Source organism: Oncorhynchus gorbuscha, linkage group LG24, assembly GCF_021184085.1.
Source record: "Oncorhynchus gorbuscha isolate QuinsamMale2020 ecotype Even-year linkage group LG24, OgorEven_v1.0, whole genome shotgun sequence".
Lineage (NCBI taxonomy): Eukaryota > Metazoa > Chordata > Actinopteri > Salmoniformes > Salmonidae > Oncorhynchus > Oncorhynchus gorbuscha.
The window spans coordinates 12,884,924-12,904,809 of record NC_060196.1 but is presented as its reverse complement, the minus strand read 5'-3'; the positions used below and the strand labels follow the sequence as shown (position 1 = coordinate 12,904,809).

The window sequence follows — 19,886 nt, the reverse complement described above, 5'->3', positions numbered from 1 at the left end:
AAAAAACAATTTTAATGACTCCAACCTAAGTGTATGTAAACTTCTGACTTCAACTGTATATAAAAAAACAATAGACAGTCAGGGAGAATCTAAAATTCCAAAAATGTCATGGCATGGGGTCCCCATTGATTTTGCTAAAGTTTGAGTCTCTCAGATGGCTTATGTGATGTTCTTATGCTATTGCAAAATGTGTAGAATTACAGGAAATCAGCTTTAAAACTGCAATTTTTCTCTCTCAGCCCCATGAGAAAATGTATAGAATTGCAGGAAACTAGGTTTGAAAGTAAATGTAAAGTGAAAACCCCACTTTTAAAAGTTAATATTCTGTTAACTCATACAAAAATGTTGTTGACTAGTCCTATACTTGTTTTGTGGCCAAAGCATGCATTTGAGAAAAATTACTTCAAAAACCTCACATCAAACTTTTTTTTAAAGTTAGCTATTTCTTCAGAGTATGCTGTAATACCCCTTAACATTAAAACCAGTAGCTAGTGACAGCGCTGACATCATCCACATATTCCTATGGAAAACTCCCGATGGCGCGTGAAGCTGGTAGTATTTTAATTTGAAGCGTGCCATATTGCTGAATGGGGCTGAACGGCACCAAAGCATCACTAAGGATCATGGTGAAAGTGTCCGTAACTAGCAAAGTATCACAGTTGATGTCGTCGTTTTCATCCTGCTTGAGACAGTCAACCCAATGCTGCTCGATGTGACATCGGTGTGAATACCAAGTGCAAAGAGTGTGTATGAGGATGCGAGCCTTCTTGTAGCCTGCCCATCCGTGATTGGTCTGTGTCAGCACGTGGTCCTGTAGTCTTCAGCATGATCATTATTTAATTACTTATCTCGGTTTGTAGCAAACTTTTAAGTAACTCATCATGGTGATCGAATAAACACATATTAGAGCCCAAAACAGCTGTCTAAAAAAATGTTGGGCCGTTCTGACGATCATAATTACAGGGCTTTTGGCACCTTTAGGTTGTACGCAGTTGCTGACCAGCGGAGCTCGTGACTTCAAACTCCAGACCGGACACTGGGGTCCTGGTAATTAGCGGTATAGAGGAGGATGAGCTAGCCAATCAGCATTCTACTTGCATTAATATTTTTTATGACCGGTATAGTCCACACCATTCTGTTGTTGGGATATGCCCACACCATTCCAACACAGAAAAGCTGCTTTTTAACTTAGTTTTCATTCCAAAAAATGGGAATTATTTCACTCTTAATGTAAGTAATTATAGGTCATATTTCATAGAAATCTGGAAACACTGGGAAGTTACTTTAAAAAAGCAATATTTTGTCTCTAAGGCAAAGAGGAGGGACCCCCCACACTAACCATGCCACCGCTGCATACAAAATCCTAGGGGAAACACTGTATGCCATTGTGTGTGATTTCATTAGTGCGATTCAGATTTGTTCATTATGTCTGGTGGTGCTGCAGCAGATGTTGGTCAACTTAGTGTATATATGTATGTGAGCTTTGTGGGAATATGTGTGTGTGGAGAGGAGGGGTAGGGTGGGCTTATCCAAAACTCCTGCTGTCGCTTTAATCCCACTGGCGTGTGTGTGTGTTTACGGGCCCACACACACGCCGAGACAGTACACACACGCAAAACACACAGTATTTAGTATGTCAGTGTGTCAGAGGGTTTTTAAACACCCCCCTTTCAGTCAAGGCCTACCTGTCAATCATGGAGTAGGACTAGCCAGGCTAAAACCACTTACCCAATACATACCTGATTGTATTAGAGTGTTGGGAGTCAAAATAAGGTTATTTATTTTGGAAGGGTATCTTGTATGGACATCATGATCAACAAAGTAAAAGCACATGACATGATGTATTGGTCTTGATCTCTACTGATGAGTGGGCAAGTTCGTTTTGCATGGCCCGGTGTCCCCTGTGTGGAGATTTAATTTAAGGATCAATGAAATGGTCTAATCAATCAATCATTTTAGGAGGTGTGGTATTTGGCCAATATGCCACTAGTGCCTGGATACAGCCCTTAGAAGTGGTACATTGGCAATATACCACAAACACCTGAGGTGCCTTACTGCTATTATAAACTAGTTACCAATGTAATTAGAGCAGTAAAAAATACATGTTTTGTCATACCCATGGTATAGGGTCCGTTATAAACTGGGTGGTTCGAGCCCTGCATGCTGATTGGCACACAGCCGTGGTATATCAGACCGTATACCACGGGTGTGACAAAACATTTATTTTTACTGCTCTATTTACATTGGTAACTAGTTTAAAATAGCAATAAGGCACCTCGGGGGTTTGTGGTATGGCCAATAAACCACGGCTAAGGGCTGCGTCCAGGCACTCTGCGATGCGTAAGAACAGTCCTAGCTGTATGTCGTATATTGGCCACATACCCACATAATGTACACGAGAAACTCAACTTCTTGGTTGACAGATAAACTTTCCAATAGCAAGGAAGGAGGCGGGACTTCAATATCTTCTCGGAGAGAGGTTCGTGGACATCTGCGCTTGGTTGGTCCTGAAAATATGTATCGGCTTCGGGCATCTCAGTACAATCTACCTGCTGCAATAGTTCGTGTCTTCGATTAAAAAAAAGTAACTAGCCCTAGTTATGTAAACACATGCAACGAAGCCATCGACCAGTGATAACGAACAGCTTTAGATACTTATCTTTTAGGCGTGTACTGTACCGTAATGGATAAGGAAAATGTAGCTATCTAGCCAAATTGCTAACACAGAGGACCCAACACCAAACCTTCGTATGGAGATTAAAACGGTTATCAAATCTAATCTTTCAACGGGGGACATTCAACCGTTTTGGGATTTATTCACTCAAGGAGCCGGTGTGAATCCACATAGCTACAGGTAAATGGTTAGCCAGGTTTGACAAAATGCTGTTGTGAAAATGAAACCTAGAAGCTAACTTAATGTTACTGTAGCTTTGCAGGCTAAAGGTGGTATCCAAACGTTAGCTGGCTAAGTAGCTCAAACGCTCAGGTGTTGCCACCAAGCTAGCACAGTTTCCAAGCTAGCTAGCTAGAAGTTAGCCACCAGAAATGGCTAACTGGCTTGCAAAATATCTACTCCATTCCGTACCACTGAAGCGAGTTACATTTTACAAGGGGGGCTTTAGCTAGTCATAGACTAGTAACGCTAGTCAATTCATAGTTCGCAAATGTTCCCATAACCGACTTTCACCGGTTGACAGTAACGTTAATGTCTGTATTTTCGGGGCTAAGTTGTTGAATCGGAGTCAACGTCCATACAGCCAACCATGCCTCGCTCGATATGAGTCGAACTCCTATTTATTACGCTAACCTGTAACGAGTGTGGTTTAGTGTGACATCTCGATTCGAGCAAAAGGCCGGGCCGTCAGAACACATCGGGCTGTGCCGCTGCGTCGACCCCAGTTTTGAAGGTATCTTTTCTCAACCTAGACAAGAGTGAGTTCGGGGATGAGTTTTGAGGCCTATACAGAAGAGTGACAGAGTGGAACCGCAGCGATACACACCCAAAAAATATTACAGGCGGAATGGGGTTTGTCGAAGAGAATGAGAAAGGGTTCAAATCATAACGCTTTTTTTTTCACTGAACGTGACCGCAAACTAACCTTTTCGATCGATTGACGATGCTTCGGTATTACAGATTTAGTATAAAGGTAGAATTGTATATAGCCTACCTGACCATTTTAGATTATCCAACCATTTGTCAGACTACATGAATGATGTCCCCCCATAATGTCAAATCACATGCTGCACTAAGGCCTATCCCTTGGCAGACCAGACACCAACCTGTAGTTTTGGGTGAGGGTGTTGACTAGCCCTAGCAGCACATGCCTGCATAGCTTCTGTGGTAACACTTGACAGGTGATCCTGTTGAGGACCGAACACATGATTGTCAGCTATTTAGATGGTGTGTTCCTGCAGGCAGGGTCCACCTTGAAACCTGTGAAGTTTGCAGGATGAAGAGTGGGTGGTGAATAAGATGCAAATGAGCAATGAGGTCACATTAAGATCCTCCCTGTAAAGGAAGGAAATTATAATTCAGAGAGGGAATATAGAAGGTACACGAATCAAACAAAAAGGAGACGATGAGAGGAAGCTATTCAGGAGTATTTGGTTTCCACTAGCAGTCAGATTCCACATGTGTCTTAATTTAAGGTCGGGGTTAAGCATAATGTTAGCAGTGGGGTTAGGTTTAAAATATAATTTGAAGAAGATAAATTGTAGGAATGGGTGGGGTTTATGACTATGGATATAGAAGCTAATGACTTCTCTACAACTCTGCTCATGTGTCGAACAAAAGGAAAATGGGACACATCTGATCCTCACCTCCGTTCTGATGAATGGGGACTGAATGATACACTCTCAGGGAGAGACCTCTCTGCCACCTCATCGATCATGATACGCACGCAGAGTCCACGCAGAGTCCATTTTAATGCAAATGTATGCACTCCTCCTCCGCTGTCCCCTGGTCCAGGAGAAGTTGTTAGTGGTGGTGATTTTAATGTATTACGGTAACCAGGTTTTCATCCAACCCTTTTTATGCGAGTGAAGTACATGTTGGATAAAACATGTCACTACAGGCCTGATGGGAACAGCAAATTTGTCAGTAAACTTTCCAAATGCCGACCAAAACAAAATATCATTTTGTGTAGGTAAAATTAATTATGTACGAAATGGCGGTGGAAATACATTTACGCAGAACTATTCATATATCCATATGGAAGTAAATCTGGAGTCACGTGGTGATATTTTGTTTGATCCTCCTGCTAGGACTCGGGGAAGAATGCAGTTTATTAGGTTACAGATGAAATGAGTTATGAACTTCACAGGGTGTTGCACGTGATGAGCTTGATGCTCCTTTCCAAACAATTTTCTTTTGCTGTCTTATTCTGCTGACTTGATTGATGCTTCGTTACCGTTGGAAAAATATCAATAATCTCACTATTTTGTCCATAATAATCTCATCATGTAGACCAAGTGGTTCCCAAACTTTTTATAGTCCCGTACCCCTTCAAACATTCAACCTCCAGCTGCGTACACCCTCTCGCACCGGGGTCAGCGCACTCTCAAATGTTTGTTTTTTTGCCATCATTGTAAGCCTGACACACACACACACACACACACACACACACACACACACACACACACACACACACACACACACACACACACACACACACACACACACACACACACACACACACACACACACACACACACACACACACACACACACACACACACACACACACACACACGATACAATACATTCATTAAACATAAGAATGAGTGTGAGATTTTGTCACAACCCGGCTCGAGGGAAGTGACAAAGAGCTCTTATAGGAACAGGGCACAAGTAATAATAGTAATAATAATCATTTTGGTCTTTTTTGAACCATCTTACATATTAGTTCCTCAAAAATTGTGAATAACTCACCACAGGTTAATGAGAAGGGTGTGCTTGAAAGAATGCACATAACTCTGCATTGTTGGGTTGTATTGGAGAGAGTCTCCATCTGAAATCATTTTCCACACAGTCTGTGCCTGTATTCAGCTTTCATGTTTGTGAGGGCCCAGAATCCACTCTCTCATAGGTACGTGGTTGCAAAGGGAATCGGTGTCTTAACAGCACGATTTACCAAGGCAGGATACTCTGAGCCCAGCCCAATCCAGAAATTTGGCAGTGGCTTCTGATTAAATCCGATGTTCACAGAACCACTTGCCTTGTTGCAATTTCGATGAGGCTCTCTTGTCTTGTAAGTGGACTGGAGGCAGGGCATGAAAGGGATAATGAATCCAGTTGTTTGTTTTGTCTGTTTCGGGAAAGTACCTGTGTAATTGCGCACCCAACTCACTCAGGTGCTTAGTTATATCACATTTGACATGGTCTGTAAGCTTGAGTTCATTTGCACACAACAAAAATCATTTAAATGACGGAAAGACCTGTGTGTTGTCCTTGTTAATGCAGACAGAGAAGAGCTGCAACTTCTTAATCATAGCCTCAATTTTTGTCCCGCACATTGAATATAGTTGTGGAGAGTCCCTGTAATCCTAGATTCAGATCATTCAGGTGAGAAAAAACATCACCCAGATTAGCCAGTCGGGTGAGAAACAAGTCATCAGGCAAGTGGTCAAACGTGAAAATTATGGTCAGTAAAGAAAAATTTAAGCTCGTCACTCAATTAAAAAAACGTGTCAATACTTGCCTCTTGATAACAGCGCACTTCTGAATGTTGTAAAAGCATTACATAGTCACTGCCCATATCATTGCGTAATGCAGAAAATACACGAGAGTTCAGGGGCCTTACTTTAACAAATTTAACCATTATCACCGTAGTGTCCAAAAGATATTTCAAGCTGTCAGGCATTCCCTTGGCAGTGAGAGCCTCTCTGTGGATGCTGCAGTTTACCCAAGTGGCGTCGGGAGCAACTGCTTGCACGCGCGTTACCACTCCTGTGTCTTCCTGTCATGGCTTTTGCGCCATCAGTACAGATGCCAACACATCTTAACCCCAAGTCCATTTGATGTCACAAAGCTGTCCAGTACTTTAAAAATATCCTCTCATGTTGTCCTGGTTTGCAGAAGAGGATGTCTTCCTTAATTGACCCCCCCGCCCCATAAACGTAACAGACATATACCAGGAGCTGTGCCATTCCCATCACGTCTGTTGACCCTTCCAGCTGTAATGCATATAATTCACTGGCTTGTATGCAAAGCAGTAATTGCTTCAAAACATCTCCTGCCATGTCACTGATGCGTCGTGAAACAATGTTATTTGATGAAGACATTGTCTGTATATTTTTTTGGGGGGCTTTTCCCCCCAGCCATATCTGTGGCAGCAGGAAGAATTAAGTCCTCCACAATAGTATGGGGATTGCCTGTCCTAGCCACTCGGTAGCTCACCATATACTGTTGCTTTTATACCTGTCTTACTACTTGAAAGTCGTCTTTATTCTCGCACAAAAAAAACTCCCGTGGCTTAGTTTTCAAATGGTCATGTTTTGTTTCTAAGTGTCCGTGCAAGAGTGAAGGTTTCCCGCGAGAGAGTAATGGTTAATGTGATTGGATGTCAATTATTTGACTAGGCTACCTGTATTTTTTTACATTGTGTTGTTATTTTGCTTAATACTTGATGGTTTAATTTTATTTTTGGCAGTGAAACGAGGCTACTCAGGCGCATGGGGGGGAACCTCACCCAAATGCATAGTCCCGTTGGAAAATATAAATGGACTGTTTGAAAATGTGAAGGCGAAATTAAAAAATATGAACCACATTTTTATTTAGCATAACCCCGACGGCATTGCGCGTACCCCAGTTTGGGAATACATGGGCTAGAGCGTATGTGACGACAACCATGAGTAGAGTTGAAAATGTGATTGGAAACCCGTTTCACTTGTACTTCTTATTCAGTACATGAGAATTTGACCGAAAAGTTATTTTTATGTGCACTATGGCTGGTGGGGGAAAATACGCATGTTGTTTCTATGCATATTTTTCAATATTCACATCGGTTGCCAATTGGATGGAAACCTAGCTAGTGAAGAGAGTAGCCTGTGCCAATGGTCGCGGCCAGCTGGGCGCTACTGTGGCTGATGAGGGAAGGAGGAAACACTCATTGTGTTCATGAGTGTGCTCAACTGCCTTCTTTATTAGGTCTGTGTGGGATACAATGCACATTAGACACTCATTCTTTCCACCTAACCTCAGTGTTTTGTTTGTCATCGGTCAACTTTTGTGTCGAGGCCCCCTTTCTACAGCATCCGGGTCAGCTGAGGGCAGACATCTCCATGGAAACCAATTGAAGCCAAGTTCTTTTGGGCAGGGTGGTGATCTCACTCACACCTAAGAAGTGATAGGGGAAGTAATACCTTTCTGAATGTGTTGTAGATGCAGGATATTCTCACTGTAAAATAAGCATATATATATATATATATATATATATATATATATATTTTATATTTTACGAACAGCTGACTGGAGACGAGACGGCCGGGTAACCGTGCGACTGTCCTTTTCCTGCGGGTCACATGGACTCTTTAACAACGTGATGAATCTTTGTTGCACTTTGCTGAAACAAGCAAGAGGTGTTGTAGCAAATGAGTACACGTCGAAAGGCGCAGCAGCACACAGCAATATAACCTACGACAGTGCATGCAGTCAGGAGGAGAGGGGAAAATGTGCGTCCAATATAATAGACATTTTAATTGTGTTATATTATTTGCTATTGGAACGGTTTTACAGCGACTGCGGTCATTTGGCTGGCCAATTACCACCATGCAAAATTCCATCACAGCCCCACTCCAATCATAAGCCTATTCTATTGCAGGAAGGAACTGTGAGGACTTTGGTTTGTCAGTTGTGTAGATGGTTTTAAGCGCCAGATGTAGTGTGAGTGTCGGTGGTGTTTTCTGAATGAATGAATGAATGTACTTTATTGATCCCCATGGAAGGGGGTCATGTAAATGGTAAGGAAGGATGGCTGAAAATGTACAGACTGAGCGAGAGGGAGTTCAATGCCTTTGAGCAATTGGGGCATGTAGCCCAGAGACAGACGCACAGCCGTTGTGCGCAAACACATACGCAATTTCCCTTACGGGGGTGACCACACACCGCCATGTCATCCAGTTACGTTGTTCCCTGTTGAGTGTGATGTAGGTGAGCATGCTCAACGAGGTAGGTGTCCGCTTGTTTTACCCAGCAGCCTACTGAAAAGAAGAGGAAGTGATGATGATCATTAGCTCGTGGAATCTGACTGTGTCAGAATAGGCTCTGTCTCGCTTTCTCCCTCTCAGCTGTCATCTGTGTCTTGTCTTCAGCGCATGGGATAGTCCCTCCCAGGCTCTTTCCCCAACTTGTCTTGTGTCCTCTCTCCTCAAAAAGCATTGGCGGAGAAGGCCTCAGGGGCGGTACCTTGGATCTTCTCCCCTCCACTATGATTTGAGAAAGGTGAGGGAAGACTAATTTGAGGAAAAATTCCCAGATCAAGCAGCTAGTTTGTTGGTTGGGTCGGTGGGAGGTCCTCCACAGCTCGGTCAATGGTCCAGAAGTCAAGACTTCTCCTGGACAGTGGAAACCAGAGGGAGACTTGAACACAGGCCCAGTGAGGATACTACTTGTAAAATGCATCCTTCCTTCCTCCCTTGAAGTTTAATGATGACAGGTTTAACATGCCGGTTAAGTGTGCCTTGAATTCTAAATATCACTGACAATGTCACCAGCAATGCATCATGATCTGAAATTTGGACTCATCATACCAAAGGACAGATTTCCACCGGTCTTAAAGTCCATTGCTCGTGTTTCTTGGCCCAAACAAGTCTCATCTTCTTATTGCTGTTCTTTAGTAGTGGTTTCTTTGCAGCAGTTTCACCATGAAGGCCTGATTCACCCAGTCTCCTCTGAACAGTTGATGTTGAGATGTGTCTGTTACTTGAACTCTGTGACTCATTTATTTGGGCTGCAATCTGAGGTGCAGTTAACTCTAATGAACTTATCCTCTGCAGCAGAAGTTACTCTGGGTCTTCCTTTTCCTGTTGTGGTCCTCAACCAGTTTCACCATAGATAGGTATTTGCAGAAATTGTCCATATTGACTGACCTTCATGTCTTAAAGTAATTACCACTCCTACCTTGTCAACACATGATTGGCTCAAATGCATTAAGTAGGAAGAAATTCCACAAATGAACTTTAACAAGGCATACCTGTTAATTGAAATGCATTTCAGGTGACTACCTCATGAAGCTGGTTGAGAGAATGCCAAGAGTGTGCAAAGGTGTCATCAAGGCAAAGGGTGGCTACTTTGAAGAATTTCAGATATCAAATATGTTTTGATTTGTTTAACGCTTGTTTTGGTTACTACATGATTCCATATGTGTTATTTCATAGTTTTGATTTTTTCCACTATTATTCTACAATGTAGAAAATAAAGAAAAACCATGGAATGAGAAGGAGTGTACTAACGTTTGACTGGTACTGAATGTATGTATGTATGTGTTTATATATATATATATATGAGAGATAGATAGTAATCTAAGTCCATCTGTGGTCACCTTTGAGTATCTAGTCATCTCTCAGTACCTGGTACCAGCTAGTCCTTTTCAGATGATCACATACCTTTAGGCTGTAGAGGGGACGGATGCGTGTTGTTGGTCATACGTGAATGGTTGTGATTTGCATATCTCCTCCACAACCCTAAAAATGAGGTGGACGCAGGGAGGGCGTAGCACTGCGGTGAGTCATATTGTGTGTCTGTGCTTCTGTTTCCTCCCCACGGCACTAAGACATACTCCACTGATAAAGCAATCATCCGCACTCATGTTACACACACACACACACACACACACACACACACACACACACACACACACACACACACACACACACACACACACACACACACACACACACACACACACACACACACACACACACACACACACACACCGAGAGTTAGTGAATGTGTGTGTGTGTGCCCCCGCCCATTTTGCTCAATGTGTGTAATCTCTATCTAGATCTCAGTACTATGACAGCCTAGGCAGAGACACCCTTTTCCTGGCAAGATTCTACTGCTGCAGGCTAACCATCTATTTTGCGTCTCAAATGGCTCCCTATGTAGTGCACTGCTTTTGACCAGGGCCCATAGGGCTCTGCTTTTGACCAGAGCCCGTAGGGTAGTGCACTTTCTAGGGAATAGGTTTGCCATTTGGGACACAAGCCTATATCAGCATCATGCTGTGTCCCAATACTCTTAGATAGCATCTGTTTCACTCCGATAGCCATTGGTCTGAGTGATACAAGCCAGTCTTCTCTCTTATACAAGTAAAACCAGAAGTGTTCCCGACCATGTGAACTGACTAGGAAAAACGCTGGGCCTCTTTTTACATGGCTATAGCTAGCTAGCACCGTGGGTTTTCCTTGGTCTGCCTAGCTACCTCCATTAGGATGAAGGAAAGGAGATGAGGATACTAGGAGGTTGATGAATCTGATTGGGACGTAGCCCAGAGCAGAGGTCTATGTATTTCACACATTCGATTGGAACTTAGCCCAAAGCAGAGGAGAGGTTTATATGTTCCAGACATACCAGCGATTGTTCTATTGTTACCATTCTGTCTTTCCCTTTTCCTTATGCTGGAGATGTAGATTCCAGAAGGAAAGGGAGAGAGGGGTCAGTCATAGGTGATAGTCGTAGACTCAAAGTCCAAAATGGCCATTTTAGGGTTGGGCCAAGGAGACGGATCGGGGGTGAGGCCTTGCGACAGACCAGCGTCCTGTCTAGGGGGGTTTCCTTATACCTCCAAGCTGCCTCCCACTACAGAGACAGGAGACAGGCCTAGGTACTATCGCCGTTCTGGCTCGGGAAGAGGCTTACTTGGCCTGTGTCCCAAATTACACCCTAGTTCCTTTATAGTGCACTACTTTGATCCAGGGCCCTATAAGTAAATGGTGTGGGCCCAGGTCAAAGGTAGTGCAGGAAAAAGCGGGTCGCCAGTTGGGTCGCCAGTTGGGACGTAAGAGTTAGAAGAACATGGGAGATCATGTTACAAATCAAATCAAATGTTATTGGTCACATACACGTAATGTCTAACAATGAATATCTGAACAGTTTCACAACATATACCCAAAATACACGGAAACCTAAGTAAGGATTGGATTAAGAATATACATACCTGTGAAAGCGGCATTGGACTAAGGTACAGTGGTGTGGTATGGAGTACAGTATATACATACCTGTGAAAGCAGCATTGGACTAAGGTACAGTGGTGTGGTATGGAGTACAGTATATACATACCTGTGAAAGCAGCATTGGACTAAGGTACAGTGGTGTGGTGTGGTATGGAGTACAGTATATACATACCTGTGAAAGCAGCATTGGACTAAGGTACAGTGGTGTGGTATGGAGTACAGTATATACATACCTGTGAAAGCGGCATTGGACTAAGGTACAGTGGTGTGGTATGGAGTACAGTATATACATACCTGTGAAAGCAGCATTGGACTAAGGTACAGTGGTGTGGTATGGAGTACAGTATATACATACCTGTGAAAGCGGCATTGGACTAAGGTACAGTGGTGTGGTATGGAGTACAGTATATACATACCTGTGAAAGCAGCATTGGACTAGGGTACAGTGGTGTGGTATGGAGTACAGTATATACATATGAGGTGGGTGATGCAATATTTACAAACAATTGAAGTGACTAAGATACCGTGGAATGGGAGAATATATCACTAAAGTGGCCAGTGGTTCCTAATCTATGTCTATAGGCAGCCGCAACTGATGCGCTCCATGTCTATTAGTGTTTGAATGATTCAGGTCACCGGTCTGACTGTCACCGTCACTTCCAGTCTCTGCATAGCTGAGCCTGATACCTATAGGCATGTCGCCTGTTAGTCAGCCCGTTTAGAACTACATCACCCTAATTACGGACCTGTCCGGCGTAAGAGGTGGCACATGGGAGAAACATTTAGAAACGTTTTTATTGGACTAGCTCAGCTAGTCCCTCCCTGCCTCCCCTGTCTGTCTGTATTTCTTCTGCTTGGTGCCTGATGAATACGACCCTGGGAAGGATGTAACAGAGTGACCAGTGTTTGAGTTGACTACTTCAACTGTCGAAGGGGAGATGGCACCTAATTGGTTGAGGAATGGACAATTCAACCCAATACAATTTTAAAGCACTTTGAGATTGAGGAAAAAGCACTAAGCCACTAAAAATGCAGATTCCGTTCACAAATCATAATGATAACTTGCTGATGTTTGCACTCTAGTAAAGGACTTAGGAGTGAAATTCCTGAGTCTGAATGGAGCGAGACCTCAGGTGCTGCGTCTTATCGCTTTCTTCTTACCTCATGTGGCGGACAATGGGCCGTGTTCTGGACAATACCTCTTTCGACAGAGGATGTAGGCCTCCTGGGGCAAAACGGCTAAATGAGCGTCGTTATTGTGCAAGTTCAGGTTGTACCCCCGGTCCCGACGAGCGCGCTCTCATTTCGTGCCAACCGTGGTGTCCTTCGCAGGCCCAGACACACAGTCACAGTCACTCACATTCACTCGTACGTTCACGGTTCACGCCCTCTAGCATTGGTTGTGTCTGAATGGCACATGGGGCCCTGGTTATAGGGCCCAACTCCCATTTTTGAGTTGGCTAATTATGAAAAGTGTCGTCTCTCAACACCTTGTCATACACTGTTTGGAGACGAGGGACAGGACACTTTTATTTATCTTTTTTTTTGTTGTTGTTGTTCTCACACTCTTTCAGATGAATCCCTGGAGGGCTAACGGAATATCTGCCAGACCCAATCACACCTTTGTTTTTATGGATTTGTTTTTTAGGAACCAGAATGATTGCTGGCCAAGATAAAAATATATATATATTGCCCACAGACACACTCCCGGTTGACAGGCACACACACACACACACACACACACACACACACACACACACACACACACACACACACACACACACACACACACACACACACACACACACACACACACACACACACACACACACACACACACACACACAGTGACAACAGCAGATCACTTCCACAGCAGAAGCAAGGTGAACAACCGACGCTTTCCTGCTAGACTAGTTGGTGCTCGACATTGAATGCTGTTTTGTTTACGATGAAGTCCCATACATAGAGTTGGCTGTGGTTCATGATGGAGCTAAAGACGTGTATCTCTCTCCCACGCTTTTCCTCTCCCTCGCTTTCCCCTCTCTCTTATTCCCACCCTCCCCTTTCTCTATCCCATCTGTCTCTCTCCCCACTCTCCTCCTCCTCCCTCCCTATAGGAGCTGTGTCCCAGCAGACGTCTAGAGGCCGTGCCAGACGTCTCTGACTGCAGAGAGGACGATCACCAGTGACACGCCAGCGGGGGGTGGAGAGAGAGACCGTGCCTGTTGGAAAACCTGTTGGATCTTTTATTACAGATTATCACACTGCTCTCCTAACTGCCACTCTCCCCCTTTACACACACACACACACAGAATCACACACACTCCTCTAGAAGTAGCCCTAGAGAGTCACATAAACGTCTCGCAGTCACTCAGACACGCCCGCCGAGACCCAGAGTTGCTTCCCAGGGGTCGTAGTGGGAGGGTGTGCCCCCCCCCCTCTTCTCGGTGCACTCCGCTGGGGGACGGAAGTAGAGGAATGGCCCTGGGGGAATGGGAATGGCTGGCTGGCTGCCTCGCTCAGTGAGACGGCGGCTTATGTAACTAACGGCCCTCCTCATCGTCCTCTCCTTGGCTAGCTAACGCAGCTGGGCCTTGGATGTCCACAGGCACTGGGGAGGAGCTCTTCATCAATCTCCACTAGGGAGATCCAGCTTCTAATTTTCAGGCCCTTCCTCTCTGGGTTCAACTTCACATTGTTTTTTTTTTTTTTTTCTCTATCCTTTTTTAGTTTGTTTTTCTTTAACCATTTTCCAGGAGGATCTTTCAGGGTATTTTGGATATGTGCCCCCTCATGGACTCCTACAGGTTACAGGGACACACACAATTTGACCTGTGTACACGTCTTCTTCCACCCACACCTGTAGCAGGTGGGATCGACCTCCCGCTTGTCTCCCGTTGGCTCAGGGATGCCCCGACCAGGAAGACCGACGTCTGAGCGTCCGCCTACGAGCACATTGGCGTTGTGAGAATGCTGTTTGGACTGAAGGGACAGCCATTTTTATTTAGTGAGGAAACTAGCTGACTTCCAGAGCAACTACAGGACTGCCTGATATTAGTCTCTGCTGATTTTTCGCTCTTGTTTTGATGTTGTTTTGTTTTTCCCATCTCATCTGAGGATTGAGCCAACCAGGGAGCAAAATACACAGAGACAAGAATCCCACTTGGACACAATCAAAGACCATTTTGCTCTCCTTTTTTCTCTCCTCTCTTTCTCTCTCTTTCTCTCCCCTCCCCCCCTTTGTTTACCAGTTTACACAGTAGACCTGCTACAGTGATACCTTTTCTATCGAGGCAGAAAATAAACTGCTATGTTGCGACCTTTTTACGTCTTGACCCGCATCGAATCAAAAACCTTGCAATCAATCTCTACCTCTCGATCGCTACATCCTCCTTTTTAAAACATCTGTGTCAGAACCACATTCATACTCAGTCGGTCACAGACAAGAGTAGCGTACAGACGGAACCGTACAATCTGCAGACGGAAGCAATCTGTCATCTTCGTCTGGAAGGGGAGAAGGTTATTGGGTCTGATAGTCATTGAACTGAACCAGAGGTTGTTAAAATATTAAGTTATTGATCCGGGCTTTCATTGAACAGGGAATGTATAGCAGGCCAACCAAAGCGATCTGCCTCATCCTCTGTACCTAACTGACCTTTTGACCCCTCAAAGTTGAGTAGTTGTTAAAAAAAAAATAAAAAAACATTTGAGTCTAGATGAGAGTGAGATTGTAATGAATAAAAAGGAAATGTACGTTTTTAAAACGGCTTCACCAAATCATATACATTATGCTTTACTGAGACATCCTACTTCTTTTCTTTAGAAAAGGGAGGGTCCGAGATTTTTCTAAACCCCACCTGAAACGATCAAGCCATATCACAGCTTTACATTTTTTTTTATTGCAGAATTTAATTTTTGTATCGTACAATCACTAAGCCTTTAATTAAGTTATTTACCTCTCGCACGCGCACATTTCTTGATATTCCTTTTAAAAACGTCAAGATATTTACCCAAATCCACTGTAAGGAACCATTTTTAAAGACTAAAGAGAAGAAACCAAGCAATTTAAAAGCATCAGCCTTGAGATTGACCCACAATTGAGCAGAGCTTGTAGTTGTCGTTCTCCTGTATAAAGCCAGTACTTCAAGCATAGAGCGGCAACGCCTCAATCTTACGAGAACACGTCTTTTTTAAATAGCGCCTCTTGTTTAGCTTCATGTTCCAGTCTACTTTTATGTTGACCTGTGTGTTGAAACAAAAGGCCTTCTAGTGGAGTTTCTTTAAGCCTTTAGCTGTCAGAGTCCAACTCAATCAACCCCCCCCCCCCCCTCTATCTCTGTCTTATCTCCCCCCTTTCAAATGCTCTCTGTCTTATCTTAACCCCTCCTCTCAGACGAGGCCGAAGGTCAAGTTGAATAGACGCCCGACAACTTTAAGCAAAGGGACAGAGTTGTTTTATGAGCACGCGGTTCAGGGAGGGCCGGTCTATCTCCCTTTCTCTTCATCCCCCTCTTTCCGGTGAACATGCAGAGACGTGGGTCTTCTCTCGTCCTGGTCCGATTGAGAAGGGGACTCCTCTACCTCCCTCTCTAACCCCTTCAATCCCTCTCCCTCTCTCTCTCTGTGCCCTTTCTCTTAATCTCTCCCTCCCTCTTTACCTATAATCCATCCCTCCATCCACACACCCCAGACAAATCCCCCTCCCTCCCTCCCTGGGTATTCCCCTCCCCTCTCCCCCTGTGTGATGCCGGGCAGCAGTAAGAGTGGAGGTGTGGGTGGCCTCCCCTCGCCCCCCCACACCGCCTCCCCGTCCCGGCCACTTCGCCCGTCCCGCTACGTGCCCGTGTCGGCGGCGACAGCCTTCCTGGTGGGGTCCACCACGCTCTTCTTCTGCTTCACGTGAGTACGACCAAACCACACACTCATACACGCGTCATACACAGACTCTCAAACGCACAGCGTGTACACGTCCTACACAAGTCTGACACACGCACACACACACACAAGACCGTCTCCTCAAACACACCCACACCTTTACATAAACACTGCTATCACCACACACACAAGACCGTCGCCTCAAACACACCCACACCTTTACATAAACACTGCTATCACCACACACACAAGACCGTCGCCTCAAACACACCCACACCTTTACATAAACACTGCTATCACCACACACACAAGACCGTCGCCTCAAACACACCCACACCTTTACATAAACACTGCCATCACCACAGACACCCTCACTTGGTTTGTTCTCTGCCTTTCTAGAAAGACACTCGCATGCACATCAGTCCTCACACACCAGTCCCCTACGGCCTGTAGTGTGACAGTTATTGAGTAGTGCACCATCAGTCAACCCCTGACAATGGGACAGAGCAGAGCAACGTCAGACGTAAAGACACGTACTCAACATGCTCCTCAGCTCTCTCTCTCTCTACTCAACATGCTCCTCAGCTCTCTCTCTACTCAACATGCTCCTCAGCTCTCTCTCTCTCTACTCAACATGCTCCTCAGCTCGCTCTCTCTCTCTCTACTCAACATGCTCCTCAGCTCGCTCTCTCTCTCTACTCAACATGCTCCTCAGCTCTCTCTCTCACTCTCTACTCAACATGCTCCTCAGCTCTCTCACTCTCTACTCAACATGCTCCTCAGCTCTCTCACTCTCTACTCAACATGCTCCTCAGCTCTCTCTCTCTCTCTCTACTCAACATGCTCCTCAGCTCTCTCTCTCACTCTCTACTCAACATGCTCATCAGCTCTCTCTCTCACTCTCTACTCAACATGCTCCTCAGCTCTCTCTCTCACTCTCTACTCAACATGCTCCTCAGCTCTCTCTCTCACTCTCTACTCAACATGCTCCTCAGCTCTCACTCTCTACTCAACATGCTCCTCAGCTCTCTCTCTCACTCTCTACTCAACATGCTCCTCAGCTCTCACTCTCTACTCAACATGCTCCTCAGCTCTCTCTCTCTCACTCTCTACTCAACATGCTCCTCAGCTCTCTCTCTCTCACTCTCTACTCAACATGCTCATCAGCTCTCTCTCTCACTCTCTACTCAACATGCTCCTCAGCTCCCTCTCTCACTCTCTACTCAACATGCTCCTCAGCTCTCACTCTCTACTCAACATGCTCCTCAGCTCTCTCTCTCTCACTCTCTACTCAACATGCTCCTCAGCTCTCTCTCTCTCACTCTCTACTCAACATGCTCCTCAGCTCTCTCTCTCACTCTCTACTCAACATGCTCCTCAGCTCTCTCTCTCACTCTCTACTCAACATGCTCCTCAGCTCTCTCTCTACTCAACCTGCTCCTCAGCTCTCTCTCTACTCAACATGCTCCTCAGCTCTCTCTCTCACTCTCTACTCAACATGCTCCTCAGCTCTCTCTCTCACTCTCTACTCAACATGCTCCTCAGCTCTCTCTCTACTCAACCTGCTCCTCAGCTCTCTCTCTACTCAACATGCTCCTCAGCTCTCTCTCTACTCAACATGCTCCTCAGCTCTCTCTCTACTCAACATGCTCCTCAGCTCTCTCTCTACTCAACATGCTCCTCAGCTCTCTCTCTACTCAACATGCTCCTCAGCTCTCTCTCTACTCAACATGCTCCTCAGCTCTCTCTCTCACTCTCTACTCAACATGCTCCTCAGCTCTCTCTCTCTCTCTCTACTCAACATGCTCCTCAGCTCTCTCTCTCACTCTCTACTCAACATGCTCCTCAGCTCTCTCTCTCACTCTCTACTCAACATGCTCCTCAGCTCTCTCTCTCACTCTCTACTCAACATGCTCCTCAGCTCTCTCTCTACTCAACCTGCTCCTCAGCTCTCTCTCTACTCAACCTGCTCCTCAGCTCTCTCTCTACTCAACATGCTCCTCAGCTCTCTCTCTACTCAACATGCTCCTCAGCTCTCTCTCTCTCTACTCAACATGCTCCTCAGCTCTCTCTCACTCTCTACTCAACATGCTCCTCAGCTCTCTCTCTCTCTCTCTCTCTACTCAACATGCTCCTCAGCTCTCTCTCTCTACTCAACATGCTCCTCAGCTCTCTCTCTCTACTCAACATGCTCCTCAGCTCTCTCTCTCACTCTCTACTCAACATGCTCCTCAGCTCTCTCTCTCACTCTCTACTCAACATGCTCCTCAGCTCTCTCTCTACTCAACATGCTCCTCAGCTCTCTCTCTACTCAACATGCTCCTCAGCTCTCTCTCTACTCAACCTGCTCCTCAGCTCTCTCTCTACTCAACCTGCTCCTCAGCTCTCTCTCTACTCAACCTGCTCCTCAGCTCTCTCTCTACTCAACATGCTCCTCAGCTCTCTCTCACTCTCTACTCAACATGCTCCTCAGCTCTCTCTCACTCTCTACTCAACATGCTCCTCAGCTCTCTCTCTCACTCTCTACTCAACATGCTCCTCAGCTCTCTCTCTCACTCTCTACTCAACATGCTCCTCAGCTCTCTCTCTACTCAACCTGCTCCTCAGCTCTCTCTCTCTCTCTACTCAACCTGCTCCTCAGCTCTCTCTCACTCTCTACTCAACATGCTCCTCAGCTCTCTCTCTCACTCTCTACTCAACATGCTCCTCAGCTCTCTCTCTACTCAACCTGCTCCTCAGCTCTCTCTCTACTCAACATGCTCCTCAGCTCTCTCTCTACTCAACATGCTCCTCAGCTCTCTCTCACTCTCTACTCAACATGCTCCTCAGCTCTCTCTCTCACTCTCTACTCAACATGCTCCTCAGCTCTCTCTCTCACTCTCTACTCAACATGCTCCTCAGCTCTCTCTCTACTCAACATGCTCCTCAGCTCTCTCTCTACTCAACATGCTCCTCAGCTCTCTCTCTACTCAACATGCTCCTCAGCTCTCTCTCTACTCAACATGCTCCTCAGCTCTCTCTCTACTCAACATGCTCCTCAGCTCTCTCTCTACTCAACATGCTCCTCAGCTCTCTCTCTACTCAACATGCTCCTCAGCTCTCTCTCACTCTCTACTCAACATGCTCCTCAGCTCTCTCACTCTCTACTCAACATGCTCCTCAGCTCTCTCTCTCTCTCTCTACTCAACATGCTCCTCAGCTCTCTCTCTCACTCTCTACTCAACATGCTCATCAGCTCTCGGGACAACAATAACCAAGGGTCAAAATAACATTGAACAATAACAATAAGCATACAGTAGAATACATGTGCAGGTTGATTGGTCTGTCAGACACTCGCT

General features: G+C 45.3%; 1 protein-coding gene across 2 annotated transcripts in view; it reads left to right on the top strand.

Moving 5' to 3' along the window:
- Positions 1-2,452: 2,452 nt before the first annotated feature.
- The window catches only part of LOC124013039 (palmitoyltransferase ZDHHC5-A-like), a 39,076-nt gene continuing 21,642 nt past the window's right edge, over positions 2,453-19,886 (top strand). The window contains exons 1-2 of one of the 2 annotated variants that reach the window (XR_006834807.1): positions 2,453-2,854; positions 13,791-16,572. Coding sequence is in view for 1 of the 2 variants with exons in the window: in XM_046327159.1 (XP_046183115.1) it covers positions 16,418-16,572 (155 nt within the window). In the remaining variant the exon portion in view is untranslated. The remainder of the gene's footprint in view (positions 2,855-13,790; positions 16,573-19,886) is intronic. The other variant, XM_046327159.1, reaches the window with a different exon arrangement.